Source organism: Aspergillus brunneoviolaceus (assembly GCF_003184695.1).
Source record: "Aspergillus brunneoviolaceus CBS 621.78 unplaced genomic scaffold BO95scaffold_38, whole genome shotgun sequence".
NCBI lineage: Eukaryota > Fungi > Ascomycota > Eurotiomycetes > Eurotiales > Aspergillaceae > Aspergillus > Aspergillus brunneoviolaceus.
In genome coordinates this window covers 91,418-114,639 of record NW_020290768.1, presented here as the reverse complement: position 1 = coordinate 114,639, position 23,222 = coordinate 91,418, and the positions used below count along the sequence as shown (strand labels likewise).

The following is a 23,222-nucleotide window of genomic DNA, read 5'->3' as shown; positions in this document are numbered from 1 at the left end:
CAAGATGCAGGCAGGTAGGAGCTGGCAGAATGACAATCGTGCAAATAAAACAGAAACAGGATCCCTGTCGTTGACGCGCAGTCCTTTCCGTATGCAAGATAGGGATGGGCCACGTCGTCAAAGTCAAAATGAATCCGGTCTGCAAGGCAATGGTGATGATACATGGAGAAAAGGAATATGTACGACAGAAATGCGTCTTTTATGTGCAAGAAAAGTGTAGATCTGATACACGTGGTGACGAGTAACAGGCCATCATGTTCACCATCATGTTCACCATCATGTTCACGAAAGAATGCTGAAGGACTTCTTTCTAATGCTGAAACTCCGCCATTTCCCATGAGTCTGCCGATCGCTCTTAGGGCTCTTAAGAGAATCCGGATCATCGTCGTGAGGGACCAGAAGTGTATCGGGAGGCGTTATCTTCTGAGGAGACAAGGGTTGGAGTGGCTCAGGTGGCATATTGCTTGAACTGGACGTCTCGGAATTGGGCACTGCGGGGGAGCCGGACGATGACGCCCGACTTTCCTTGTCCTTGCCCAGTCTCTGGCTGAAGCTCTTGCTGCCTCGTTTGAGTCGACTCAATCCACCACTCTTGCCACTGTCATTGCGTCGGTCTTCATCGGCCTTGGACGCTCGGCTGGCCTCGATCGCAGCCTTGATCTCAGCTTCCTCGCGCCGCTGATTCTCTTTGGTCTCCTTGAACCGAGCTTCTTGCTCCTTCCGGCGCTGTTTTTCTAGCTCTTTTTCGGCTGCTTTCCGTTCCTTTTCCTCCTTGGCCCGTTCCTTCTTAGATTGGACGTCACTCTTCTTGGGACTCAGTGGTCGCGTGTGGACCTCAGGAATCGGGGGCACCGGAGGGGGCACGGCTGCCGGACTATGCGGAGGAACGGCTTCGGCGCCGACATGCTCGGTGTGGGTCGGGAGCTGAGGCGCCGTCGGGGCGCGTTTCAGGCCTGTGAATCGGTGAGGGTCTTCTTGCGAGGGGATTTGCGATGCACTATGAACATGAGATAGCGCGGGCGGTGAGATGAATCCATTCTGTTTCACGGCGACCTCGTTCAGATTGAGATCTGCCATGGTGGCATTGAGATCCTCCTGTTCTTGTTCCTTCATGACAGCCTCCATAGTGGTTTCCTGGTAGAACAAAACGTAGGCGCAGGCGAGTCCGGGTTTATCTCCGAAGAAGTTACGCACGTAGTTCTTGTCCACAGGCTCCACCATCTCATCATCAAAAAGCAACCATCCGCGATCCTGCGTCTTGATAATAGCCACATAGTGACCGTGGTAGGGACCACCTCCAATATGTACCACGACTGCATACAGCTCGTACAATCGGTCAGGATCCTCTGCATCGTCCGTTGTGTTGAAAAGACGCAGGTGATACGGGTAGACGACTCGGTGAAACAACTTCTGCAGTTTTTGCAAGTCCTCCGTGTATTTGAAGCGCTTGAGATGGAGAGCCAAGATGCGGGGAAGACGTTTGATTTTCATCCGTTTTTCTGCCTCCTGCAGACCGCCACAATTGTCACAGTGGAATTTATTCCGCTCGCAGAGCATCTCTTCTGCAGAGAATTTCCTCAAACACGAGGTAACCGACGAATGCTGTTCCAGATCAACCGACAGATCCAGGAAGATCTCATCTCGCTGAGAGACGTTCTCGCAGGTCAGACATTGTGTTTCGGACGTCAAGGTTCCTTCGAACAACTCGTGCACCCATCGCGTAGTGTTGGGGGTCTTGGAACCAGAACTTAATGACTGTTGTGAGGATTCCATGCTTTCGGGGGGTGGCAAGCTCCTCTCGGGCTGCTTCATGGCCTCCGCTTCGACATTCGCTACCACCTCGTTCAGTAAAAGGATCAAGAACTCATGGGCATCCTGATGCATGGCAGTCCGAAACATCTCATGGTCCCGACGGAGAAGTTCCAACAAGCGCTGTGGTCTTGTTATACCAAGACGAGCCTGGCTCGCCACGATCGACTCAAATATATCCTTCAGCGATGTAAATAGCGACTCCGACATTCCGTAGCTGGCTGAATTGTTCGTGGTTTCTAGAAGGGGAAGAGTCTGTAAGGCCATCTTCTTCTTGTATTCCGGTGAGTCTTTATCTTCGGGCTTTTGTGGCTGATTCGGGGGCGCCCCCGGACGTTGTGGCGTAGCAGCCTTCTGCTTCTCTGCTTGTGTCTCCGCTTCCATATTAGCAACCGGGTTTTGGTAATGAAGGTTTTTGACCAATGCGGCTTCCAGGTTCTCTATCGGTGTTCTGATGGGATAGTTTATAACGGCTTCTCGGAATGGTACTGAATAATAGAGACATTGTAATATGGAGTTACAGTAACTATTCGCAAGCATTAGCGATCCAGTCACTTGGGGTCTATGTGATCACTTGAGGCAGGTAGACCGGCAGCCGGGCGCAAACAACTCACCATGTATTTCCGAACTAGACGAGAGAAGTCTATCAGCAAAGATTCTAAGAGCAAGTTGTTTTAGACGCAGACTTACATTCTCCATCGCAAAGAACTTATCACTGCCATCTTCTCGGATCGAGCCCATATCCTGGAGCATTTTCTCTAGCGGGGTCATCGTCGGCGCCTGGGGTTCTTTCTTGGTGGGAGGCGTCCCAACCGAAGGCGTGGGTCCCTGGGGACAAGACGGTTAATATTCGTCATTTGATAGTGGTGAGGACAAAGGCATTGGATGAATAAATCCTCGTCCGGCCCCGACCGTTGAGCGCCTTCAATGAAGGGAACGAGACAACATGATTCTCGGCCATGGAACTAGAGCGATTGCACCACTGGGAAGGCATATACTGAGCCAGCCAGGCCGCCGACCAGGATAAAGACTCACCACATCTCTCCGGAAACTCCTCAGAAAAGACCCCATGATTATCGCACAATCTCGTGAATCTTAATTCAGCCTCATCGGGCAACTGACGGTGGGAAACCGAAGCCGACACCCGGACCAGAAAAGAGAGCGGCAATGTGTAAGTTCGTCGGACCACGCGCGGATCGGGGAGTGTCAGCAGGCACGATCGAAGGACGGGAAGGCAAGCAGAAGTGATCCTCGAGGAGTCGCGTTATAGGATTGCGGTGATGGTTGTCGACAGGAACCAGGTAGAAGATTTAGCAGTGCGCGGAACCGACCAGAGTTGTTGTTGCAGGACTGGGGCCTGGATATGTGGATTGCGAGAGCGTGGAATGGGGCGGAAACGTGAACGGGCGGCGGATTCGAGAAAAGGTGGAGAAAGACCGCGGTCCGAGTCGGAGACGAGGGAACCGAGAATCGCGCAGGAGATTGGGATGAGAGATTGAGGGGTGGAAATTGGCGGCGTCAAGAAGGGCGAGAGAAATTGGGAGCGAAAGAGAGTGGGCGAGGGGAGAGAGTGAGAGAGTGAGAGAGTGGGATAGAGAAATGAGAATTGGGGAGAGATGAGAAGGTGAAGGTGGGCAAGACAGACAGTCAGGCAGTCAGTGAAGATGGCGGGAATCCCCAGGCTTGTCTGTCAGGAACCCTTTCCTTAGTCACAGCCTCGAAGCACCAACGAAGTATGTTATAGTTCGGTTCCCGTACAGAGTGGCCAACTTACTAGGTAGAGAGAAACTCTTTTGCCTGTTCGTATCGTACGTACGGTATGGACCTGGTATGGGTATCGTTCCATCTTAACTGTCCTACCCAATCAAGTACTATACTGTGTACTGGCTGTATCTCACCCTGGCGGGCCTGAGCGATCATACTTTGGGACTCGGGGAGAAAATGAGGGGAAAAGAGGAGAGATTTCGATTAGATTTGCTACTACGTACAGTACATGAATTATGCTGATATTCTCAATTGTCTCATCGATAATTATATCTTATGCCTTTTGTGACTGATCCCATGACAAGACCTCAATGGACGGGGCAGGAAAAGCTGGGCCGCTGTCGGTGAACGTGGGAGAATCGGTTTTGGCGGTATCTGTCGGTTCAGTCGGTAAGTTATCTTCCCTTCCACTCCCACTCCCACCTTACCTTAACTCCGCTCTTTCACCGATTGCTGCTGATTAACGTGCCAGAGGAAGGAACTAGAAATCTGACTAAGTGACCCCTTCCATCAGATCAGAGGGAGGAGAACAATCCCGATCGTTTCCCCTCATTCCAATGTTTTCTTGATTCCTGGTTTCTCACTCAAGGAGGGAGGAGGAGGGGAGAGAGGGGGAAAAGCCGGGTTGCTACGTTGATGTGGTCCGGGACATTCGAATCTCTACGTCAGTCAAATAATGACTTGGTTTAAGCTCCTCCACCAGACAATGAAACATGGACGTGCGCGAGGCCCAATCTCGATTTTCAATGGCCACAGGCAAACATCTCTGGAGCACATCCACCCGGTGGCCGGTCGGACTGCTGGCAGCCTAGCACCCTCCGCCCAACAAGTGTCAGACCAACTACACATATGTAATTATATCACCGGAGAATTCCAGTCAGTAGCCCTGCGGCCTACGAAGGGCTACACAGGCTACACACGTTTACCAACGGCTCGACGTTGTGTGACAGTCTCTTAAACCAGAACGTCGTGGTATGCACCACCATCAGGCCCATTGGGGCAGGTCGCAGAACATGGAAGCACAGCAGAGAGCAACCAGAAAGTGAGGGTGACCTTCTAGAGCCGGGCGAAGCAATCCTTCGGATAATATAGCACGCATCATCAGGTGCAGCCAAAGGTTGCGGCCGGGGTTGCATCGACCTCGCCATCCCCAGATTATGATAGGTTGCCAGCCCATTGGCATGGCCTAGCTCGCCAATGAGCCATCACAACCGCCCGAATGCTATCAAGTAGTAGCGATCAAGATACAGTCCGGCCGAGCGACTGACCTGCAGCTGCAAGTATGAGCACCCAAACAAGATCGTTGGACTACCTTGCCACGCCCTTCTCCGGTTTGCTGCATATGAACAAAAGGAGAGGGATCGGAATATTGACCACGAATGAAAAGCCATGGGATTTAGCCCTAGGCAGCGGGACGAAATGCAGTGCGTGATTTTGGTGACCTCCCTGGTCGGGGCCTGTCCTAGCGGGCGTCCTTGGCGGGCGGCTTCAGTGCTGGTGGCCACTCTTAGCGGTCGTAATTCAGGAGTCCAGAAGGTGAGTTTGACATCCCAGGGATAGACAGCTAAACATAGGAATGATAAGGGGGAGGGAGGCACGAAGGCAACCTGAGGTTCGAGTATTCCGGTTGAAAGTGTTTCAATCAGGTACAGTACACCTGAGAGCAGTGAACAAATTGCACACCTTTCTACCCTATGGATGGAGGGTTTGTCTGGAAGACTTCCTACTCAGATACGGAGTGAGAATCAGAATCTCAAGACTCGATCTCCTCCCCGACCGCGGAAGCCGTTACCAACGTCATACCTTACGTTTCTGTGAACTGGTAAGGTAATGTAAGATGGTACACCAGAACCACGTGGAAACACCAGGATCATCAAAGGGCCAGCAGACCAATCGAGATCATTGCAGCTCCCCACCATTCCCCATCACCCCAGCATTTGAGATACTAGCGCCATACGCATGCTGAGGGGAAGACTCGTATAACATTAGCCGTCTCTCCTCCTGGGATCCTGATATACCGGTACGTATTCATGTACTCGTGTACCAACATACCAACAGACCAGCCACTCGTGTCTGTTACCGCTTTCGAAAAGTGTGCCCTGCCAGGATGGATAAATGCATGGGCATGCATGGCTGGTTGCATGCTGATGTCAAACTCAAATCAGGCTTCTATATCCGACTCGGGATAGCATAGCCACGACCCCACGAGTCTGGTCTGTGTTTCATCTTTGGGGCACTCTGCGGTTTCAGCTTGTTTTGACAGCGGTGTCACCGGTGTCACACAAACCGGTAGGGAAATGCTGGACCGATACTCTACAGGAAGAGAGATAGTCTGTCATGATGGTCCTGATAAGCAGACCACTTATGAATAGGTTAAGTTACTTGAGTAGAATGGATTAATCAGTCCAAGTAGAATCGTCCGCCCAGTTGTTGACCCCCACTTGTGCTGGAGCAGCACTGAGCCAATCGGTGTGAATTCCCACGCAGGCCCCGCAAAAGTCTGACTGCTCTTACTCTTACCGTACAGGTACATACATGAATGTACCTGACTTCGGTTTCTGACTCCGTACAGACCGTCTATCTGTCAGTGACTGGGTCACATCACCCCATGCACCTGCGCCCCTCTTCCCATCCCGCCAATGAAGCTTACTATGTGGATGGACCCCATTCTTTCCATTGCCCACAAAGAATGGGGGGAGAGCACGAGACTCCCAATTCAATGGTTGAGTAGGGGAGTGATGCTGTCAGCCTGCGTCAGTGTCCGGAGTCGAAATAAAAGCATTGGTGAGCGGTGATTCTCATGTCCTCACCAATGGTAATTGAGTAAGCCACGGCCAAAATGACACGCGCTAAGTAACGGAGAACCACGCGACACAGCTACATACTAGGAACTGTAGGCTCGTTGCTTATATTCGAATACTATTCCGATAAGATCCAATTCCTTGACTAAATTCTCGAACTAGATATTCATTCTGATGCATAAGATAATTGACGAAGTAGAAAATTCCAGATCTCCCTCAGAAGCATAAGCACAGTCGGCAATAAGAACAGAAACACAAAGCACGAAGTGCGCAAGATTGATGAATCGACTTCCCCCAAAGTCCAAGGAATTGGTTTCGACCACCGAATCAGTCGATGATCTCAACCACCCCGACGATATCTGGATAGTCCTCTCAAGCCGGGTCGTCTCTCTGCACTCATCAGCCATGGGTCCATGAACAGATCCAAGATCGTCGGACGGACTTTGGGATTCCACTGCAGTGCTCGACGCAGCCACCGCAGGAAGCCCTTCAGGTCCTCGCAATCGATATTAGGCCGCGGCTTGTTCGAGACTTCGGTCCGGGATAGGGACCAGGTCTGTCCAGTACCCGTTGGCATCCCAGAAAAGATGACTATAGGTTCCCTGACGGGTGGACTCGCGAGGGGGGTGCCCGAGAAGAGCGACCAACTCCGCGATGTGGGCGCCATCGTCCCAATGACCGTCCTTCTTGTGATTCGTGATCAATGTGCGAGTGCTGATAGAGTCCCAAGTCTATTTCCCCGGAGAGGCCCATATCAGTAGATTGGATCCTCAAATCTCATAGAGTCCGCGAAATGGGACCGGGAAAGGGTAGTATTGGAAGACTTACCAACATCCCAGCCCCCCAGCTGTCAACTTTGTAGTCCCAGCTCGGAAAGCCCAGAATAACCTTAGGCGCACGGTTGAAGTCCGGCATGACCCTCCCGCAATTGTGCTTGCCGCCGAATCGTGTTTCTCCAAAAACGCACAGCACGGGGAGTCCCCTTCATGTAGGGAATCATTTTGTGGTATAGATGGTTCGATTTTTGAGGACTTTCCGTGGCAACGGGCATTTGATCACATTTTCCTCGTACTTAGACATTCTGACCGGAGAAGCCGCCGGCAGAAGTAGGTTTTCCATCTGAAGATCTAGATGATGAAAGTCAGGGCCGGTCACCCCCTGGGTTAGAAAGTCACTGAGACCGTTAGAAGAAGGGAGTCAAAGCATTACCAGCATGGATCAGATGGGCCCCCTGGTGCATAGTTTATTACAAGACTCTCCGGATCAGTGGCTTGGCTTGATCGAGTCTTGGAACGGGATCTTTGACACCAAGGCTGCGTCCGATTTCATCTAGCTCGAGCAGACTCATCCCGAGGAGTTCATGGACTAGACATGCGTGACGACCGTTGGGACCGTGAAGGCAGAAATGATCGAGGAGTTTGCGGATGTCCGTTTGGCCAGGGCGGTCGGTCTCTATGGATTGTATGCGATTGTAGACACCGATCCCATGTTCCGTTCCTCGGTCCAGTCTATAGACTTTAAGGACGACGTGAGTCGACTCGCTTCTTTCAAGGCCACTTTTAACAAGACCTAGCTCTTGGTTTGCTGCTTTGTATTCGGACTTACACGAGATCGCGAGCCAGCCAGACGGCCGTCTGCCCACCTTCGCCGATCTTAGAGATCACTTGATATCTGTCGTTTATGATCTCTCCTTATTCCACTGGGTAGTATGACTCTGAGATATAGCTTGGTAAAGTTTTTTCTTCGATCTTGGTGGATGCGTCGATCAATTTACAGCCAGAAGTTGGAAAGGTCCTGGGCTCGGGTGTTCATCGCATGGTGGGCATGTCTGGATTGGTGAGATGCATGGGTACGTCGGACACAGCTCGCTGTGGGTGTTCCTCAAGATACGACATCTGTCAGTATTGATCGAGTCAAGCTCCTGTGTAGCAAGGCGAGACGCGTCAATTGATATGCTCTTGTTGAATCATTCTGCCTCCTACAAGATGTATGCCCTATAGATCTGCCCTAATTTCCGGATTGAGTGAAGAACGGAGAAATTGAGGGCCGAGAAACGGCCGGGTCAAGCCGCGGGAAGGAGGATTGAAGGAGGCGACTTTCTTTCCCGGTCATTCATGGATGGCATTCGATCAACAACTTTGAGAACAACTTTCTTCGTTCATTTGAATGCCCTCTCCACTGCGACCCGTGTCATTGCGCTGCTCTCGACGAGCAATTGGCTTAACACGGAGACCAACTCACCAGAGTGGTTGTAGTATTCGCAGCATCAGCAGCAGCAGCAACAACAGCAACAGCAACAGCGGCCGCCCACCAGTTGCCCGCCCAATCAGTCGAGCCCCCACCATCCCCCACCATTCTTCATCCTGTTCTTCTTTCTCCTCTTTCTCTTCTCTGACTCCTCCGGCCGTCCCCTCTTCCACTTCTTCTTTTCCCTCCTCATCCTCCTCCACATCCCCCTTCTCAGACAACACAATGCCTAAGGACAAGGAATCTAAGGTCTCTTTCAACCTGAAGACCCCTAAGGGTACGAAGGACTGGTCCGGGTCCGACGCCCTCCTCCGCGACCGCATCTTCTCCACCATCGCCGACGTCTTCAAGCGCCACGGCGGCACCGCCCTCGATACCCCCGTTTTCGAACTCCGCGAGATCCTGGCCGGCAAGTATGGCGAGGACTCGAAGCTCATTTACGACCTGCAGGACCAGGGTGGGGAGATCTGCTCGCTCCGCTACGACCTGACCGTGCCCTTCGCCCGCTGGCTGGCCATGAACCCGGACGTGCGCAGCATGAAGCGCTACCACATCGCCAAGGTGTACCGGCGCGACCAGCCCGCCGTCAGCAAGGGCCGCATGCGCGAGTTCTACCAGTGTGACTTCGACATCGCCGGCACCTTCGACCCCATGGTGCCCGACGCGGAGATCCTGCGCATCGTCACCGAGGTCTTCGAGGAGCTGGGCTGGAAGGGCCGCTACAACATCAAGATCAACCACCGCAAGATCCTCGACGGCCTCTTCGAGGTCTGCGGCGTCCCCGCTGACAAAATCCGCCCCATCTCGAGCGCCGTCGACAAGCTGGACAAGATGCCGTGGGAGGACGTGCGCAAGGAGATGGTCGACGAAAAGGGACTGGACGGCGCCGTCGCCGACCAGATCTGGTCCTACGCCCAGAAGAAGGGCGGCCGCGAGCTGCTGGACGGCCTCCTCGCGGACGAGACCCTGACGGCCAACGCCAACGCCAAGGCCGGTCTCGACGACATGGCGCTGCTGATGGACTACCTCGAGGCCTTTGGCGTGCTGGACCGCATCTCCTTCGACCTGAGTCTCGCCCGTGGGCTGGACTACTACACCGGCGTGATCTACGAGGTCGTCACCGAGGGCTCCGCCCCCGCCGTGCAGAAGGGCTCCGCGGAGGCCCAGGCCGTGCAGAAGAAGGCCAAGAAGGACAAGTCCAAGACCCTGGAGGACGACGACCGGTCCAACGACCCGACACTGGGCGTGGGCAGTGTCGCCGCCGGTGGCCGCTACGACAACCTCGTGGGCATGTTCCTGCCCAAGGCCCAGATCCCCTGCGTGGGTGTCTCCTTCGGTGTCGACCGCATCTTCTCCATCACCAAGGCGCGCATCGAGCGTGAGAAGAGCGCCGAGGCCCTCCGCAGCAGCGAAGTCGACGCCTACGTCATGGCCTTCGGCGGTAAGGGCTTCACCGGCATGCTGAAGGAGCGCATGACCGTGTGTCAGTCGCTGTGGAACGCAGGTGTCAAGGTATATTCCTCTCCCTACCTTTAGAACTTTCCTTTTCGTTCCCCCACTAATCTTTCAAACCATGCAGGCCGAATTCTCCTACAAGGTCAAGCCCAAGCTCCCCCAACAATTCAAGGCCGCCGAACAAGTCGGCGTCCCCTTCGCCGTCATCCTCGGCGAGGACGAGCTCGCCGCCGGCAAGGTCCGCATCAAGGAGATGGGCCTCGAGGACGGCCACCCCGAGAAGGAAGGCGTGCTGGTCGACCTGGCCGCCCTGCCGGCCGAGATCAAGACCCGCGTCGCCAACAAGCGCCGTGGCCAAGACGTGCAGGAAATTACGGAGCAGTTGGAGGCTACCAAGGTAGAGGCTTGATTCATTTCAAAAGAAAAAAGTTACACAAAGGAAGCGGGGCAAAATACAATGTGTGCATATTAGATACACGCGCCAAAAGAAAATTTCACTAAGAGGGGGGAAATGTTGGAAAGAATACCCAGTTTTTTTTTTAGATTGCAGTCGAATTGAGAGCGTGGAAGCGTTTCGAAGACTTTGTTTGGAGTTCGGTTTAGAGTGGTGTAATGCTGTGCTGGTGTGCCAGTGTACCTTTATTTTCTACTTGCTTTATGTGAAAGCTTTGTAAGGGGAAGAGTGCAGGACAGCTACAGTGCAACTACTTTAGATGCTGCCAACCATGCGACATCCTTAGTTCCATAATCAAGACCAGATATGTAGTAGCCAAAAGAAGGTAATATAGTCATACACGGGAAGAGAAAACATAGGGCGGAACTACCTCTCTATCCAGGCATGAATCACTGCGCCCCCCGCATCAACAGCCCCTTCACGAACGGCACCGCATCAATGACATCCAGCCCGAAGCTGCGCGCCCACGCCACCGGCCCGTTGCCGGGGACGTTGTACAGCTTGTGCAGGACGTCGCAGGCGCCGCCGATCTTGGCGTTGGTCGCGAAGCGCTCCCCGGCATAGCGCTCCAGGGTCAGCAGGTCGCCGACGTCCATGCCGTGGGTGGCGGCGTACTCGACTGTCTGGGCCAGCGCGGCCACGTCGCCGAGGCCCAGGTTCAGGCCCTGGCCGGCGAGCGGGTGGATGACGTGCGCGGCGTCGCCGATCAGGGCGACGCGCGGCGAGATGTAGGTCGAGGCGTGGCGGAAGCGCAGCGGGAAGGAGGCGACGCTGCCCTCTTGCACGCCGGTGACGAGTGGCGGCAGCTGGCTGGGCTTGCGGGGCTGCGGGGTGTGTTGCAGGCGCCAGGTGAGTTCGTCTTCGTGCGGGTCGACGGCGGCGGAGGAGGAGGAAGAGGAGGAGTCGGTGGATGTGGGAGAGGTGGCGGAGGGGCGTTCCATGCGAAGCATGTAGGTTAGATCGATCATGGAGAGGCGGAAGGCGGCGTTGACCGTCGCGGTGAAGGCGCGCGGGGGCAGGGATTTGAGGTATGCGGCGTTGGCGACGGTGGTCGACCAGACGAGGCTGGCTGTGTTGTTGGGGAGGGGCAGGAGGGCGATGGGACCGCCGAGCGCGGGGAGGAAGCGCTGGAAGGCGGTCTTGATGTTGGGGGTGCTGTGCACCGGGTCCAGGTCGGACAGGGAGAGCGTCGCGACGACGCCGTGTCGGTCGTAGTCCCAGCCTGAGGTGGAGATGTCGGCGAAGCGCCGGACGGGGCTGTTGATGCCGTCGGCGCCAACGAGGAGGCGGGCGGCGATCTGCTTGGGCGGTTGTGCGGAGGAGGAGGTCGTCGTCGGGGCGAGGGAGAGGACGGGCCAGGCGGAGAGGTCGGGGCCGTCGGGGATGTCGGAGCCGTTGGCGATGGAGGAGACAGTGGTATTAGAGAAGATCGAGAGGTTCTCGTCTCCAGACTCGGCGATGCGCGAGAGGAGGGCGCGCACTAGGTTGGAGTTCTCGGTCATGGTTGCGACGGTGCGCAGGTCCTCGAACGGCGAGGTCTCCATGGACCAATCGAAGGTAATGCGCGAGCCGGTTTCACCATCCCAAACCTGCATTTCTTGGTAGGGCTGGACACGCGCTGTGTCGACATTGTCCCAGACGCCGATTTTCTGGAGGAAGGAAACGGAGGAGGGTGTGAGACTGCTGACGCGGTTGGAGTAGTGCTGCGCATCGAGGGACCATGAGCGGGCTTTCTGCAGGTCCTGGGTCTCCACGAGGGCGACCTTGAGCTTGGAGGTAGCGGGGGTAGCTCCTGATCTTTGTTAGGTCATGTCCATGGGATATAGGAAGTTTGAGACTGCATACGTAGAGCTGCGAGCAGGCCTAGACCTGCAGGACCACCGCCGACGCAAACGACATCGTAGATCTCGGGCGATGCGCTGCTCGGGGTGGAGGCGGATGCGAACCGGCGGCGAGCGGAGAGACGACCCAATTGACAAGATGGGCAGACGTAGGGCCGTGTGGCCGTTCGTACAAGAGCGCGCATGGTGATGTTGAAGTATTCGAACAAAAGACGACGCGGTCATCAACCGGGAATTATCCGGACGGAATCGAAGTATCGGGTGGATGTTGGCTGATTGACGGCTTGCAAACCAGACAAACCAGACAAACGGCCGCTCACCTACACTCGACCACTCGACCGCCTGACCGCCTATACCACCGCCTTAGGCGGCAGAATGCTGGCAACCTCCAGGCTCGCGAGTCGAAATGCCAAAAACGCCAGGAACAGCCCGGAAATAAAGTGGAGCCAGACTGGTCAATCGAGGCGGTGGCAGAAACCAGCGGGCACCATCTCCGTCACCCTCGGACTTCGTTCCCGAATTAGCATGAGTAGATGGAGTATATACTCTTCCTTATGTCTGTCTGTATCCAAGAAGATGAGATCAGCTTCTCTCTCGCAAGGCCTCACACAGTGCCCTGCCTCTCCACCCCAACACTGACTTCACTGTCTTCTCTGCATAATATGCATCCGCAACCTCCAAACCTCAATCCCCAGCACCAAACCCCGAGAAATGAAGAAATGGAAAACATTCCCTGCCGATCAAATGACTCAGTGGCAAACCATAATCGCCCAAAATTCCTTTTCTTTGTGCATAACTCAACTCACTTACCTATACTGCGTAATTTGAAACAAACCTTTCACGCCCAGCATACCAATCCCAGCCAGTACTCATGTACCATACGCGTTCACAGCCCCCCTAATGCACTCACTCCGCCACAATCCCGTCAGACATGCAATGCAGACCTGAAGGAGTCGATAAGTTAGTAGACCAGAAAACTGATCAAAAACAAATAAAAGAAATCTGGCCCCTTTCCTTGGGAGCTCTTGAAAATACTGTCGCACTGTTCATCCCATCCATACCTATAGTACATGTTGCCAATATCGCAGACTGTGAGAACCTGAATAGAACCGGCTCAATCCTGACCGCAAGCCTACCTAACCATGGCATCCAACGCCCCATCTACACCGTCCCATACATCCACAACAACAACAACATCACCACAAACATCACCACCCAAATCCCAACCCCTCCACCTGAGCGCCAACTTCGCCTCCCCGCAATCCCACCAAATCGACTACGACCATGAAGTCTACCTGCGCCTGATCGCCGGCGAGAACCCGAAGGACAGCACACAAATCACGAAGACGCCGAATCAGATCTATCGCGAGGTGGGTCTCACCCCCTTTTCGTCTGGGTCATGTTCAGAGCGGAAAGGCAGCTCCAAGACTAATCTCCGGGGCATGCACGGCAACTATAGAAGCTCGTTCGGAGGCAAACGACTCGCGCCTTGGATTTGGCGGTTCTGGATCCGTCGGTGGGGCAGCAGAATCCGAGTCCGGTGGATTTGGAGTGGGCGGAGAGTCAGAGGGTGAGGGATCGGTTGGTGGGGAGTTAGGGTTGGGGGTTGTATAGATCTGGGGAAAGGGAGATGAATCCGGGGGAAAGAGTATACATAATGAGACGTCGTGATTGTTTTTCATCAGCCTAGCTCTTTTTGTCTCTCCTCTTCACCCCCCTTCTGCTGTATGGAATGAAAAACCCTTGATTGACAGAGGAAGAGGTATAAGCAGGCACGGCAGGCACGGCAAAGCAACAGGCTAGTCCGATAGAACAATAGAGAGTATACCTAGAGGGAGTTGGAACGCACAACATGATCATAAAACACAACGCACACAAAGCTACCGACTTTGGCCGGTCCCAGCTTCCCCCGCGTTCTCATCCAGATCACCCTCCATCTCGGCGACGAACCGCTCCCAGGTATTCAGCACGCCCTGGTAAAAGTCGATGTGCTTCTCCGCCATAGCCCCCAGGGTGTCTTTGAACTCCACCGCCTTGATCCGCTCGAAGTCGGCCACCTCGCGCACCACCTCCTCGTCGAACATCTCCGACGTTGTCTTGGCCGATTCCACCTCCCGTGTCAACTCGTCGATCCGAAGCTCCAGTTTCCGCACCCGTTCGCGCCGCGACTGCTCGTGGTCGACTCCCCGCATGTCCTCCATCTTGGATCGGATGAACGATGCGGGCGACGAGGTCAGCGGATTCGAAGCATAGTACGACGACGGGTTCGAGGCCAGCGAATCCCGCTCAGCCACGGCTTTGTTCCGATAATCCACCAGGGCCTCGAAGTCCAGTTGCTTCTGCTCGCGCGTCTTAAGCAAGGACTTGAGCGACACAATGTACGCCTCCATATCCCGCAACGAGCCCAAGTAATTCTGATCGGTGTGGTCCTTGAGCGTCTTCAGGCCACGGCCGGTCTCCTCCACCGAGGCCGCGAACACCTGCAACGGCACCTCCACCTCCGGCTCCAGTGGCGTCAGCTTCCGGAACTGCGTCGCCAAGTCGTTGTAGTCCGCTTCGAGGTCCGACTCCCGTCGCGCGACCCGAGCCACGATCTTCTCCACGTGATTCAAGTCCTCGTCCAGCTTATCGGCCTTCTCCCGGACCTCGATGAATCGCCGATCCGGCTTGTGCACCTTGGTGAACGCATTGACGAACGTGTCAGTGAAGTTGTCGAACAGGCCCGGCACCCCACTCCCGTCGGACGTGCTGGTCGAGTTGCGAGACGAGCGCAGCCGCATGTGAGCGTTCCAGTCGGGCGACTCCAGGAAGATCGCCAGCAACGGCGCCCGACGCAACACCGGGTGCAACGTCAGACGCTTCAGGAATCGATGTAGAGACCACGCGCGGCGTGTGGTGAACTCCGGCCCAAACCGATCGCCTCGGACATACTCCATCTTATGCTTATCCGGCAGCGGCGGGACCGCGCACGCGGGATACTCGCGGTACAGCGTCTTGTAGAGGAAGTAGAAGTCGGTGAATCGTCGTCGTACGGTGAACTCGGATTTTTGAAAGGACTTGAAGTCGGTCTGTGACAAGCAGGTAGATTAGAACTCGAGTCCATCCTGTCCCTAGCATCCTCCTCCCTTTCCCCTCCTCCCCCGGGCGGCTAGGCAGCCGTGCTGGCAGCGACAGCGACACCGCGTATGAAGGGACCACCCACCTGTGTCGTGACCAAGTAGGATATGTATGCATCTTTCGTGCCGTCATTCTCCTTCAGAGGCGAGTCGACCCGGCACTCGAGCACGCCGTCTCCGATCCCAGCGAGATCCACGGCATCGGCCATTGGTCCGGCTTGGGTGTTCTCTTGGGCGGAGCTCATTCGTCGCTTGCCATTGACATCATGACCGTATCCATGCGGCTCTTCTTCTGCGTCCGTTCCGGAGGTTGTAGGTCGTGAGACATCACTGTCGGGTTCGTGGCGCCACGAGACGCTGTCGAAGTCGTCGTGGTGATCCATCGAGCGAGGGGTTCGGCTGCCGTCGAGAGCCGGCGGGGGATTTATCTGCGCTGTGTCGGAACTACGTGCCTGATTGGGAAGTTGAAGCCTGACAAAGGGCGTGCCGGAATCACAACATGGGAAGAATAAGTGATGAAGTGGGGTGGATTGTTGTAATGCGGAGAAGAATAGCTTTAGGTCGCAGGATGTGGAGGTGAGGTTCCGTTGAGGGTCGGGGGGTCGGGGGGAAGCAGCTGCCGTCATTGCCAAGATCCCTCCCGAACTGGGACGAAAGCGACTAGACTGTGGACTCGGTGGGTAGTTACTAGGTAGTTACGAAAATAGTTACTATGTAGAAGGTGCAAGGTAATGTACGAATCGCTCTCGACTCATCGCTAATTCTTACCATCCTCATTGTTATTACGAGGTGTTAGCTATCCTTGCTATATACACAGCTTTTCTCCTTTCGCTTTCATGCACTTGAAAAGAAGACACCTTCTCAGCAATCCAAAGGGAATCAAAAGTGAGTAATAATGCTCATAATGCCATAGATCAAGCAACATGAAATAAGTAAAGACCCAAACGATCAGAAAGTCTATTCGTCCGCTGTTCTCGGATGGTGTCCTCCAGTTGCACCATCACGGTCATGTTCCTCGCTGATGCCCCGGTCCCTGTACGGTTCTTCATCGTCGTCGCTGAAGAGGGGCTCTTCGTCGCTCTCCCCAGCAAAGGCGTTGTATAACTCACCACCGCGGCGGCGAGTGCGCGCCGACCGTCCATTCATCGCTTGCAGCTCATCCTCGTCCTCAACCATCTCAAAGTCATAGTCGTCCCGGCTGTCGTTGCGGAGGCGTTTGCGGCGCTGGACATGGAAGTAGACGCCTAATCCGATGCAGAAGACGATAATTGACCCGATCGCGGCATAGATCCAGGCTTGGGTTCGCTTCGATGCGCCAAATGTTGGGAAGAAGGATGGCAGGAAGCTGTCGGAAGCGGCTGAGGGCGAAGCAGCAACGTCAGTCTCGGTAGGGGAGACCAACTTGTCCTCGGTTCCAGTCGGCACCGCCGTTGTAGTGGGCTTGACGTTCACCGGACGATCAACGACATCGGTAGGCTTCGCGGGAGGCTGCGTCTTGGCAGGGCCAGGATCAATGCTGGTCGTGGCCACACTGGTGTCCTCGTATTCGTGGTCGTCATCGTGTTCGGTAGGCATGGGGTGCAAGGGCTGGTTGGTGCCATCGATAGCCTCTCCCCAGAGATTAAGCCGCCAGTCGATGAATTGACCGCTGTGCTCATTGACAAGAGTATCCTTGACGATCACGGTCCATTTGCCGACACCAGACTCGCCCCTAGGAATAGATTAGCACAAGCCAACAAGGGAAGAAGAGACGAGTGACTTACCAGTGCGCAACACTCATAAAAGTCCAGTCCACATAGCCCTCCCGCTCATTATCGGGTTCTCTGGCCGTACTGAGGTGGCTGACCAGCCCTTCCGGGCTGCGCAATTCAACGCTCAAGTCTCCACGGCGTGTATGGTTCACATTCATCGTTACAGTCACATGCTCCAGGCGCTCGAGGTTGGCTTCATCCATCATTGCTCGAGTAACCTCGTACGAGCTGGCCAGTCCTTGGTCGCCCTGTGGGACCTCATGGTGTACTCGCAGCCATGGGGAGTGGAACCATGCTTGGGGCTTCACCAGGTCCCAAGTCTTCGCTTTCTGCACCAGCGTGTAGGCGTCGACCCTGCCGAATCCCCAATCGTGACTGAACTTCCTGCCGTTCTTTGTATCCTGCCAGCTCCCATCATTCTCGTGGACAGGTACTGCTGACTCCACCATCAGATATTGGGCATCGCGCCAAGTAAGCTCGGGTCTCACGCTGAGCGCGAGAGCCAATGTACCTGCAGCCAGCGGACCGGCGGCAGAAGTACCTCCATGCGACGAGTAGCACTTGTCAGTACCCACATCGGTAGTATGAATTGCGTCGTTTGAGCCGCTGCTGTATGCGACAACCAGCTGAGCTGAGCAAGATTCGGAGTAGCTGGGGTGTTTGTTCTCACGATCGATTGCACCGACGGTGATGCTGTAGATGCTGTTGGTATACCCATCAAAGTTGCAGTTGTCGTCATAATTTGCCCCATTGCCGGCCGCGAAGACAAAGATCGAGCCTCGTCCCCCGCGACCGTTCTGAATGCCATTGACCATAGCGCGCTTGATCAAGACACCGGGTGCCTCCATCGTGGCGCCATCGTCGAACGGACCCCACGAGCACGAGTAGATATCATTGTCTTGATAGGCATAGTTGATGGCTGCTGCCTCGTCGGTGTCGTCGATTGGTTCGGACAGAATTCGGATGCCTGAAATGCGACTATCGTAGGCGACACCCACGCCGCAAACATCGTTTCTTGCCGCAGCAATCTCACCCGCGCATCGGGTGCCGTGATGGTCGTCGCTGAGACGCGGCCTCGGTTCAGGACCCTTGTCGTTGTAGTCGTACGAGCCCTCGGCGAAATAGTTGGGTTTGAGATCATTGCTGTACATATCTAACCCATCATCGACCACTGCAGTAGTGACGCCTTCTCCGGTAATACCCTCCAACCAAAGCCCGGTTACATTCAGATCATTCCCAACCTGGATAGTATTGTAGAGATGCCATTGCCCGTTGAAGATGGGGTCTGCGATCCCCAGGGAAGTTATAATCTGCTGTTGAGCCTGAGCGGCTACCGGGTCCTCTTTGGGGGCAGCGGGCGACCGGTGGACATTCACTGGCTGGGGAATTCGTTTCTGGAATCTCTTCTTCGGGGCCTGCTTTTCGGACCAGAGAATGCCATCGAGCCCCTCCACTCTCTTGCTCAAGGCTGGGAGGCCAGCAACCGAATCGCCGGAGCGTCGTCGCAAACTCCTCCGATGCCGCAGCTGATCCAACAGCGTGGTGACTTCATCACTGCTCTCTCTGGGGATGGAGAAGGTATGGTGTTGCGGCAGTTCTCCGATGGGGCCTTCGTGGCGAGCTCCCAGTCGCTGTGCGATGTCAGCTGGGGAGGCGGAGTCGTCTAGATGCAAGGCGAAATAATCGCGTGTCTCGTAGAATCGGTGAGGGTGGAGGGAGGCCGAGGCAGTGGCAGAGGCACAGAGGAAGCCGAGGGCCACTGCGGCACCACCAGAAAGACGCATGGCGGGAGCGCAGTCGGTGGGATAGAATGTCTATTCAATGAGAGATGAAAAGAGATCGGGCCAGGTGATATAGTGATTGCGGCATAGACACCGAAGTTGTCTCGCAACCGGGCAGCGATCGACCAGGGGAGTCCGCGAGACCGAGGCTAGGTGGTAACGATGGAAGAGGAGGTGTTTTGAGGGGTGGAATGAGTGTGAGAGGTGTTGATTGATAGGTAGTCAATTAGACCCGACCCCAAAATTCTGGGGGGATGAATTAAAGGAACGTGTTCTCAATAAGTTAGCAATTGGTTTAGCGGTAGGGGTTAAGTTACGCCTCGGGGCGGCAAAGCATAGACTAAGATAGCAGCACGCAAGTTAGCGACCGACTCCCGTGGCTGGAGACAAAGACGGGAGTGAGTCTGCGACACCCGTGCTCCTTTCTTTGAGCCTTTGAGCCATCCTGGACTCTAACCTGCCTGGGCTTAGAGTCAGCCCAGTGGGTTCTTGGCACCTGGGCCTGACGTGGGCACCCCAAGCTGAGTCAGTCCTCCATACGTGAGTATCAAAGCACGACGAAATCATTCTTAGTTATTGCTCGGACATAGGTTCATTTGACATTCATTGGAGCTATAGTTCATTCACCGAGTCTTGAAGGATTTTTCCACTGGGATGCATGTCGTTGACCTCGAATACACCACAAAGACGCTACAGAGTTCATCTTGGCGAAACATGACGGTCAATAGGGGTAAACACCCGGTCACAACTGATGACAGATCGGGGTTGACTGGTGAGATAATGACTATGTCGGTGGTAAATACGACGCAACATCAGATGCTATGAAAGCTGGCTGAGATGTCAAGAAAAACATGTAGCCATAAAGAGGGCAAAGCAAACCAAAAAATAATATGTGGACTTGCTCACACTCGGACTCGAACCGAGGATCTCAGCATTACTAGTGCTGCGCTTTACCATCTAAGCCATGCGAGCGGTGTTGTCTTATGGCTTCAATAGGATGTTATCCATCTCTAAAAGCATCTACTATAGATTGTTTCGAATCATCATGGGCAACGACCAGGTATGCGACAAACCAGGACCATCCAACCCAGGCAAAATTCGCAAGAGAAGCTGCACAGAAAGCCGCATTGCTTATTTGTCCAATTGACTGATGACTGTCTTTCTCGCTTACATGGTGCATACAACCAGCACTACTACCTACGACTCGAGGTACTGAAGCATACTGGATCCTTTCCAGCTATTCACCTATAGTTCAAGTGAGCTCGGAGTCTCAGCCCGTGCCTCGTCCTCAGACCAAACAATTCGGATTGTTGGACGGTGATCTTGCGATCAACACATGCAAGTGAGTCTCCACCCAGCAGCAGCCCTGGTAAATTTGCTACTATACTGGGACGTCTGAGGACAGTGGATGCATAAAGCCAGTGGTTGCCCTACAAGGTAAGAATTGGGAGTGGAAGAAGATAATTTTACGCCGTGCGGCATTTGTCTTGCAAGGATATCGATTGCATGTACATACTAAAACAATTGAGACTAAAAGGGTAAGATATTGGTGTAACTTTCCCAATTCCTTCAGCAGGGGCGGCATTTAACATGCGAGACAAAAGAAGGGGCACAAAAAAAACGACACCTGTGAGATTCGAACTCACGCGGGCGAACCCACTGGCTTAGCAGGCCAGCACCTTAACCACTCGGTCAAAGTGTCCAATTGTTGATGAGTGGCAAATATCTACAAAATATCACATATGAGAATCCGTCGTTCTCGGAGAATCACTTTGGCATCGACCAAACATCGTTGATTGATCGATCAGATAAGATGTTCGAAGATTGCACGACGTCAGAACCAAGTCATGGATATGACGGCTCCCGGCGAGGTACGAGAAAAGTCACCCATATGTATGACAAAGGCTTCTTGAGCTTTGTGTGGGTTTGCTTAGAGTGTGGTAGTCTTACTGTGCTTGCAGGGTTGCGGATAGAAGCCAAGCCAAGGGAGAGCTTTCCTTTCTTAAACGAACTGGGGGAAGAGGTGCTTCACATCCATGCTCTGACTGCTCAAGCCCTTTCTCTATTCCAGAGATATGCCGCCTTTATGCATCAGCGCACTTGAGATATCATAAGGCTCTAAGTCAACATCAAGCAACAGTGGCATGTCAGGTAAGCGAGGGTAATGGGCGTCAAATGCTGTGGTGGAAAGTTCCCTTCCGATAAAAGGTTTTGCTGATGAAAAACTCCTACAATACATTGTCCTCTTGTGCCTCTAGATGCGCCGGAGAATATAAATATGCTTGAAGCACCCGAAGAATCATTGGTTTGCGGCCAGCCCGTGGTGTCTCTAGATCTCCCAGAGTCCCAAGTAAATCTTGCCGGTCCGGTTGCAAGCTCTGCTACTACCTATTTCCATATTACTTGACATTCTCATAAAACGCTTGTCCTTGTGTGGCTTGCCCACTAAATCATCATGGATCAAGGGGCTCATTCTTGTGGCGATTTGGAAGATGGTCAGGCATTGCCGCCGAGTAGATCTGAATCCCAGCCCCACAATACCCAGGACGAGCCCCATGAACGTGGAAGGCGTCGTCGGACCGGTCCCGAGGATCCATGTCTGATCTGTCTTGCTCCGCTGGGGATAGACACAGCCGTGCTGGAATGGTGTAGAGCAGAGTGCGGTACAACCTTCCACATAGCCTGTTTGTTTACTTGGTGGCGCACATCTGGGCATGAAGAGATGACCTGCCCTGCTTGTCAGCGTCGCTGGCTTGATGTGGACAAGATTAAGGAATGGAACACTTGATTTCCTGCCTTTGTCGGAGAGACACTCTTTGTAGTCGTCGTGCAATTTGTTGTCGCATGATTGCACCGGCTTTATGGTTAGTTAGACACCAAAGGTGGCCAGGCCCCGAGTCCAAGGCTTGATATAAGAAGGAATCTAAACTTTATTACTGCATAAATTGTCCCAAGGAAAAAAATCATACAATTTGGCTCTACCACAACGTTGTGGACCATGTTATCAGACCTTGTGGCAGAATGCTTGTCCCGATCATGCATACTCTACAGGCACTGTAGGCCCTGCTCGCTCCCTTGGTGTGTGGCAGGAAATGACATAAGCTCGTGTCTGGGGCCTGTAGAATACTCCGTCAGTCACAGCCTCGAGGACATCACTTGCCACCATTTGTGTGAGTGGTCTCATTGACAATGTTCCATACACACGCTGTAATGCGCGCCACGTTGTGGTGTTTCGGCCTATTTCATTTGAGATTTCATCGGAGAAGTTCAAGTAGTCTGCCTAATTGGGTGGAGCTGTTATCCAAGTACTCTCGCTCCGTGTGTGGTGAGTGTTGACCTGAAGAGTTTCCATGACCACTTAGCCGATGCAGACTTTGCTCTGTCACTTGCTCCCGCTGTGTGCTAATAATACTCCTTTCGTCAGTATAACCACCAAAGCCAACTAGCTACCTAAGGTACTGGAATTTCTTCGGAAGCTGCATGCTCGAGTATGGCATGAATCGAGCTGATTGGCCGGTTGGTTGTATACATCTGCCCTACGGCATTTCCATCCCGTTCCCGGCTGGACGCTCCTGGGTTACCACAATGCATTTTCGCCCGATGGGTGCATCACTCGTTTGTTCAGCAATGCTGAGCTGCATATGAGGGGCTGTTCGCGGTGAAGACGTTGAGCAACCTACTCGATGGAAGCCATCGGGTTCGTAAGAAGCACAGCGGCCGCACGGTACCGGGCTGCAGGACTCGGATATGTCATATCCCTCTTGCGACCCCGTCGATTATAATTGTCGGCTTTTCGGGTGTCAGGGTCGTGCGACTGCGCCTCTTGCGGGTGCGTATCGATCGGTCAAACACACGGAAGAGGAGTACATTGAGTAACGACCAGTCTGCACGACGGAAGGCTTGCAGTCCCAGAAATCGGCTTCCCGGGCTCCCTTCTTTCATGGATCGGGCCCATCCGAGCCGTGGTGTGGGGTCAGGGCGGTAGTACCGCTGCTCAACCCGAGCTGGTTCGACGCATGTATCTGGTCGTCGTGTATGGCAGGATGAGCATTCGAGCAATGGGGTCTGGATGATGAAGAATGTTGGAGAGTATACCTGGGGTCTCTGACAAAAATAGATATACGACACCTGTGAGATTCGAACTCACGCGGGCGAACCCACTGGCTTAGCAGGCCAGCACCTTAACCACTCGGTCAAAGTGTC

General features: G+C 54.1%; 8 protein-coding genes and 3 non-coding genes across 11 annotated transcripts; 3 read left to right on the top strand and 8 right to left on the bottom strand.

The window, feature by feature from the left end:
* Window positions 1–282: 282 nt before the first annotated feature.
* On the bottom strand, window positions 283–2,880 carry creB (ubiquitin C-terminal hydrolase CreB; the record flags this gene model as incomplete). Its single annotated transcript, XM_025582651.1, has 4 exons — window positions 283–2,335; window positions 2,424–2,437; window positions 2,500–2,637; window positions 2,845–2,880. The coding sequence occupies 4 exons, from the start codon at window positions 2,878–2,880 to the stop codon at window positions 283–285; spliced, it is 2,241 nt and encodes a 746-aa protein (XP_025441673.1).
* A 3,625-nt stretch (window positions 2,881–6,505) lies between these two features.
* Window positions 6,506–8,269, bottom strand: BO95DRAFT_473910 (kinase-like protein; the record flags this gene model as incomplete). The annotated part of the gene is made up of 9 exons (XM_025589761.1): window positions 6,506–6,894; window positions 6,926–7,105; window positions 7,203–7,356; window positions 7,420–7,501; window positions 7,584–7,605; window positions 7,630–7,882; window positions 7,980–8,045; window positions 8,088–8,173; window positions 8,228–8,269. 9 exons carry the CDS (start codon window positions 8,267–8,269, stop codon window positions 6,715–6,717), a joined length of 1,065 nt encoding a protein of 354 aa, XP_025441672.1. The 3' UTR covers window positions 6,506–6,714.
* Window positions 8,270–8,498: 229 nt separating this feature from the next.
* BO95DRAFT_443327 (histidine--tRNA ligase) lies at window positions 8,499–10,684 on the top strand. The gene is made up of 2 exons (XM_025586643.1): window positions 8,499–10,133; window positions 10,201–10,684. Exons 1-2 carry the CDS (start codon window positions 8,847–8,849, stop codon window positions 10,483–10,485), a joined length of 1,572 nt encoding a protein of 523 aa, XP_025441671.1. The 5' UTR covers window positions 8,499–8,846; the 3' UTR covers window positions 10,486–10,684.
* Window positions 10,685–10,800: 116 nt separating this feature from the next.
* On the bottom strand, window positions 10,801–12,602 carry BO95DRAFT_443326 (putative ubiquinone biosynthesis monooxgenase (Coq6)). The gene is made up of 2 exons (XM_025586642.1): window positions 12,376–12,602; window positions 10,801–12,322 (listed from the first exon to the last, which is right to left on the bottom strand). The coding sequence occupies exons 1-2, from the start codon at window positions 12,554–12,556 to the stop codon at window positions 10,920–10,922; spliced, it is 1,584 nt and encodes a 527-aa protein (XP_025441670.1). The 5' UTR covers window positions 12,557–12,602; the 3' UTR covers window positions 10,801–10,919.
* Window positions 12,603–13,425: 823 nt separating this feature from the next.
* On the top strand, window positions 13,426–14,110 carry BO95DRAFT_148112 (uncharacterized protein). The gene is made up of 2 exons (XM_025580620.1): window positions 13,426–13,741; window positions 13,831–14,110. The coding sequence occupies exons 1-2, from the start codon at window positions 13,514–13,516 to the stop codon at window positions 13,966–13,968; spliced, it is 366 nt and encodes a 121-aa protein (XP_025441669.1). The 5' UTR covers window positions 13,426–13,513; the 3' UTR covers window positions 13,969–14,110.
* Window positions 14,081–16,008, bottom strand: BO95DRAFT_473907 (sorting nexin-4; the record flags this gene model as incomplete). Its single annotated transcript, XM_025589760.1, has 3 exons — window positions 15,574–16,008; window positions 14,302–15,439; window positions 14,081–14,094 (listed from the first exon to the last, which is right to left on the bottom strand). The coding sequence occupies exons 1-3, from the start codon at window positions 15,868–15,870 to the stop codon at window positions 14,081–14,083; spliced, it is 1,449 nt and encodes a 482-aa protein (XP_025441668.1). The 5' UTR covers window positions 15,871–16,008.
* A 250-nt stretch (window positions 16,009–16,258) lies between these two features.
* kexB (kexin kexB) lies at window positions 16,259–19,391 on the bottom strand. The gene is made up of 2 exons (XM_025590255.1): window positions 17,251–19,391; window positions 16,259–17,198 (listed from the first exon to the last, which is right to left on the bottom strand). Exons 1-2 carry the CDS (start codon window positions 19,020–19,022, stop codon window positions 16,445–16,447), a joined length of 2,526 nt encoding a protein of 841 aa, XP_025441667.1. The 5' UTR covers window positions 19,023–19,391; the 3' UTR covers window positions 16,259–16,444.
* A 527-nt stretch (window positions 19,392–19,918) lies between these two features.
* On the bottom strand, window positions 19,919–19,991 carry BO95DRAFT_t174. The gene has a single exon. It is a non-coding gene; the product is annotated as a tRNA-Thr (tRNA).
* A 649-nt stretch (window positions 19,992–20,640) lies between these two features.
* On the bottom strand, window positions 20,641–20,721 carry BO95DRAFT_t173. Its single transcript has one exon. It is a non-coding gene; the product is annotated as a tRNA-Ser (tRNA).
* A 753-nt stretch (window positions 20,722–21,474) lies between these two features.
* Window positions 21,475–21,807, top strand: BO95DRAFT_432362 (uncharacterized protein; the record flags this gene model as incomplete). Its single annotated transcript, XM_025585055.1, has 1 exon — window positions 21,475–21,807. The coding sequence occupies one exon, from the start codon at window positions 21,475–21,477 to the stop codon at window positions 21,805–21,807; it is 333 nt and encodes a 110-aa protein (XP_025441666.1).
* Window positions 21,808–23,141: 1,334 nt separating this feature from the next.
* Window positions 23,142–23,222, bottom strand: BO95DRAFT_t172. The gene has a single exon. It is a non-coding gene; the product is annotated as a tRNA-Ser (tRNA).

Excerpts from the sequence above, each read along its gene's own strand:
- BO95DRAFT_443326 (XM_025586642.1), bottom strand. The coding sequence starts at position 12,556 with ATGCGCGCTCTTGTACGAACGGCCACACGGCCCTACGTCTGCCCATCT. Across the intron at positions 12,323-12,375 it reads AGGCCTGCTCGCAGCTCTAC|GAGCTACCCCCGCTACCTCC; the intron begins GTATGCAGTCTC and ends AACAAAGATCAG.
- BO95DRAFT_443327 (XM_025586643.1), top strand. The coding sequence starts at position 8,847 with ATGCCTAAGGACAAGGAATCTAAGGTCTCTTTCAACCTGAAGACCCCT. Across the intron at positions 10,134-10,200 it reads TGTGGAACGCAGGTGTCAAG|GCCGAATTCTCCTACAAGGT; the intron begins GTATATTCCTCT and ends CAAACCATGCAG.
- BO95DRAFT_148112 (XM_025580620.1), top strand. The coding sequence starts at position 13,514 with ATGGCATCCAACGCCCCATCTACACCGTCCCATACATCCACAACAACA. Across the intron at positions 13,742-13,830 it reads CGAATCAGATCTATCGCGAG|AAGCTCGTTCGGAGGCAAAC; the intron begins GTGGGTCTCACC and ends CGGCAACTATAG.
- kexB (XM_025590255.1), bottom strand. The coding sequence starts at position 19,022 with ATGCGTCTTTCTGGTGGTGCCGCAGTGGCCCTCGGCTTCCTCTGTGCC. Across the intron at positions 17,199-17,250 it reads TTTATGAGTGTTGCGCACTG|GGGCGAGTCTGGTGTCGGCA; the intron begins GTAAGTCACTCG and ends ATCTATTCCTAG.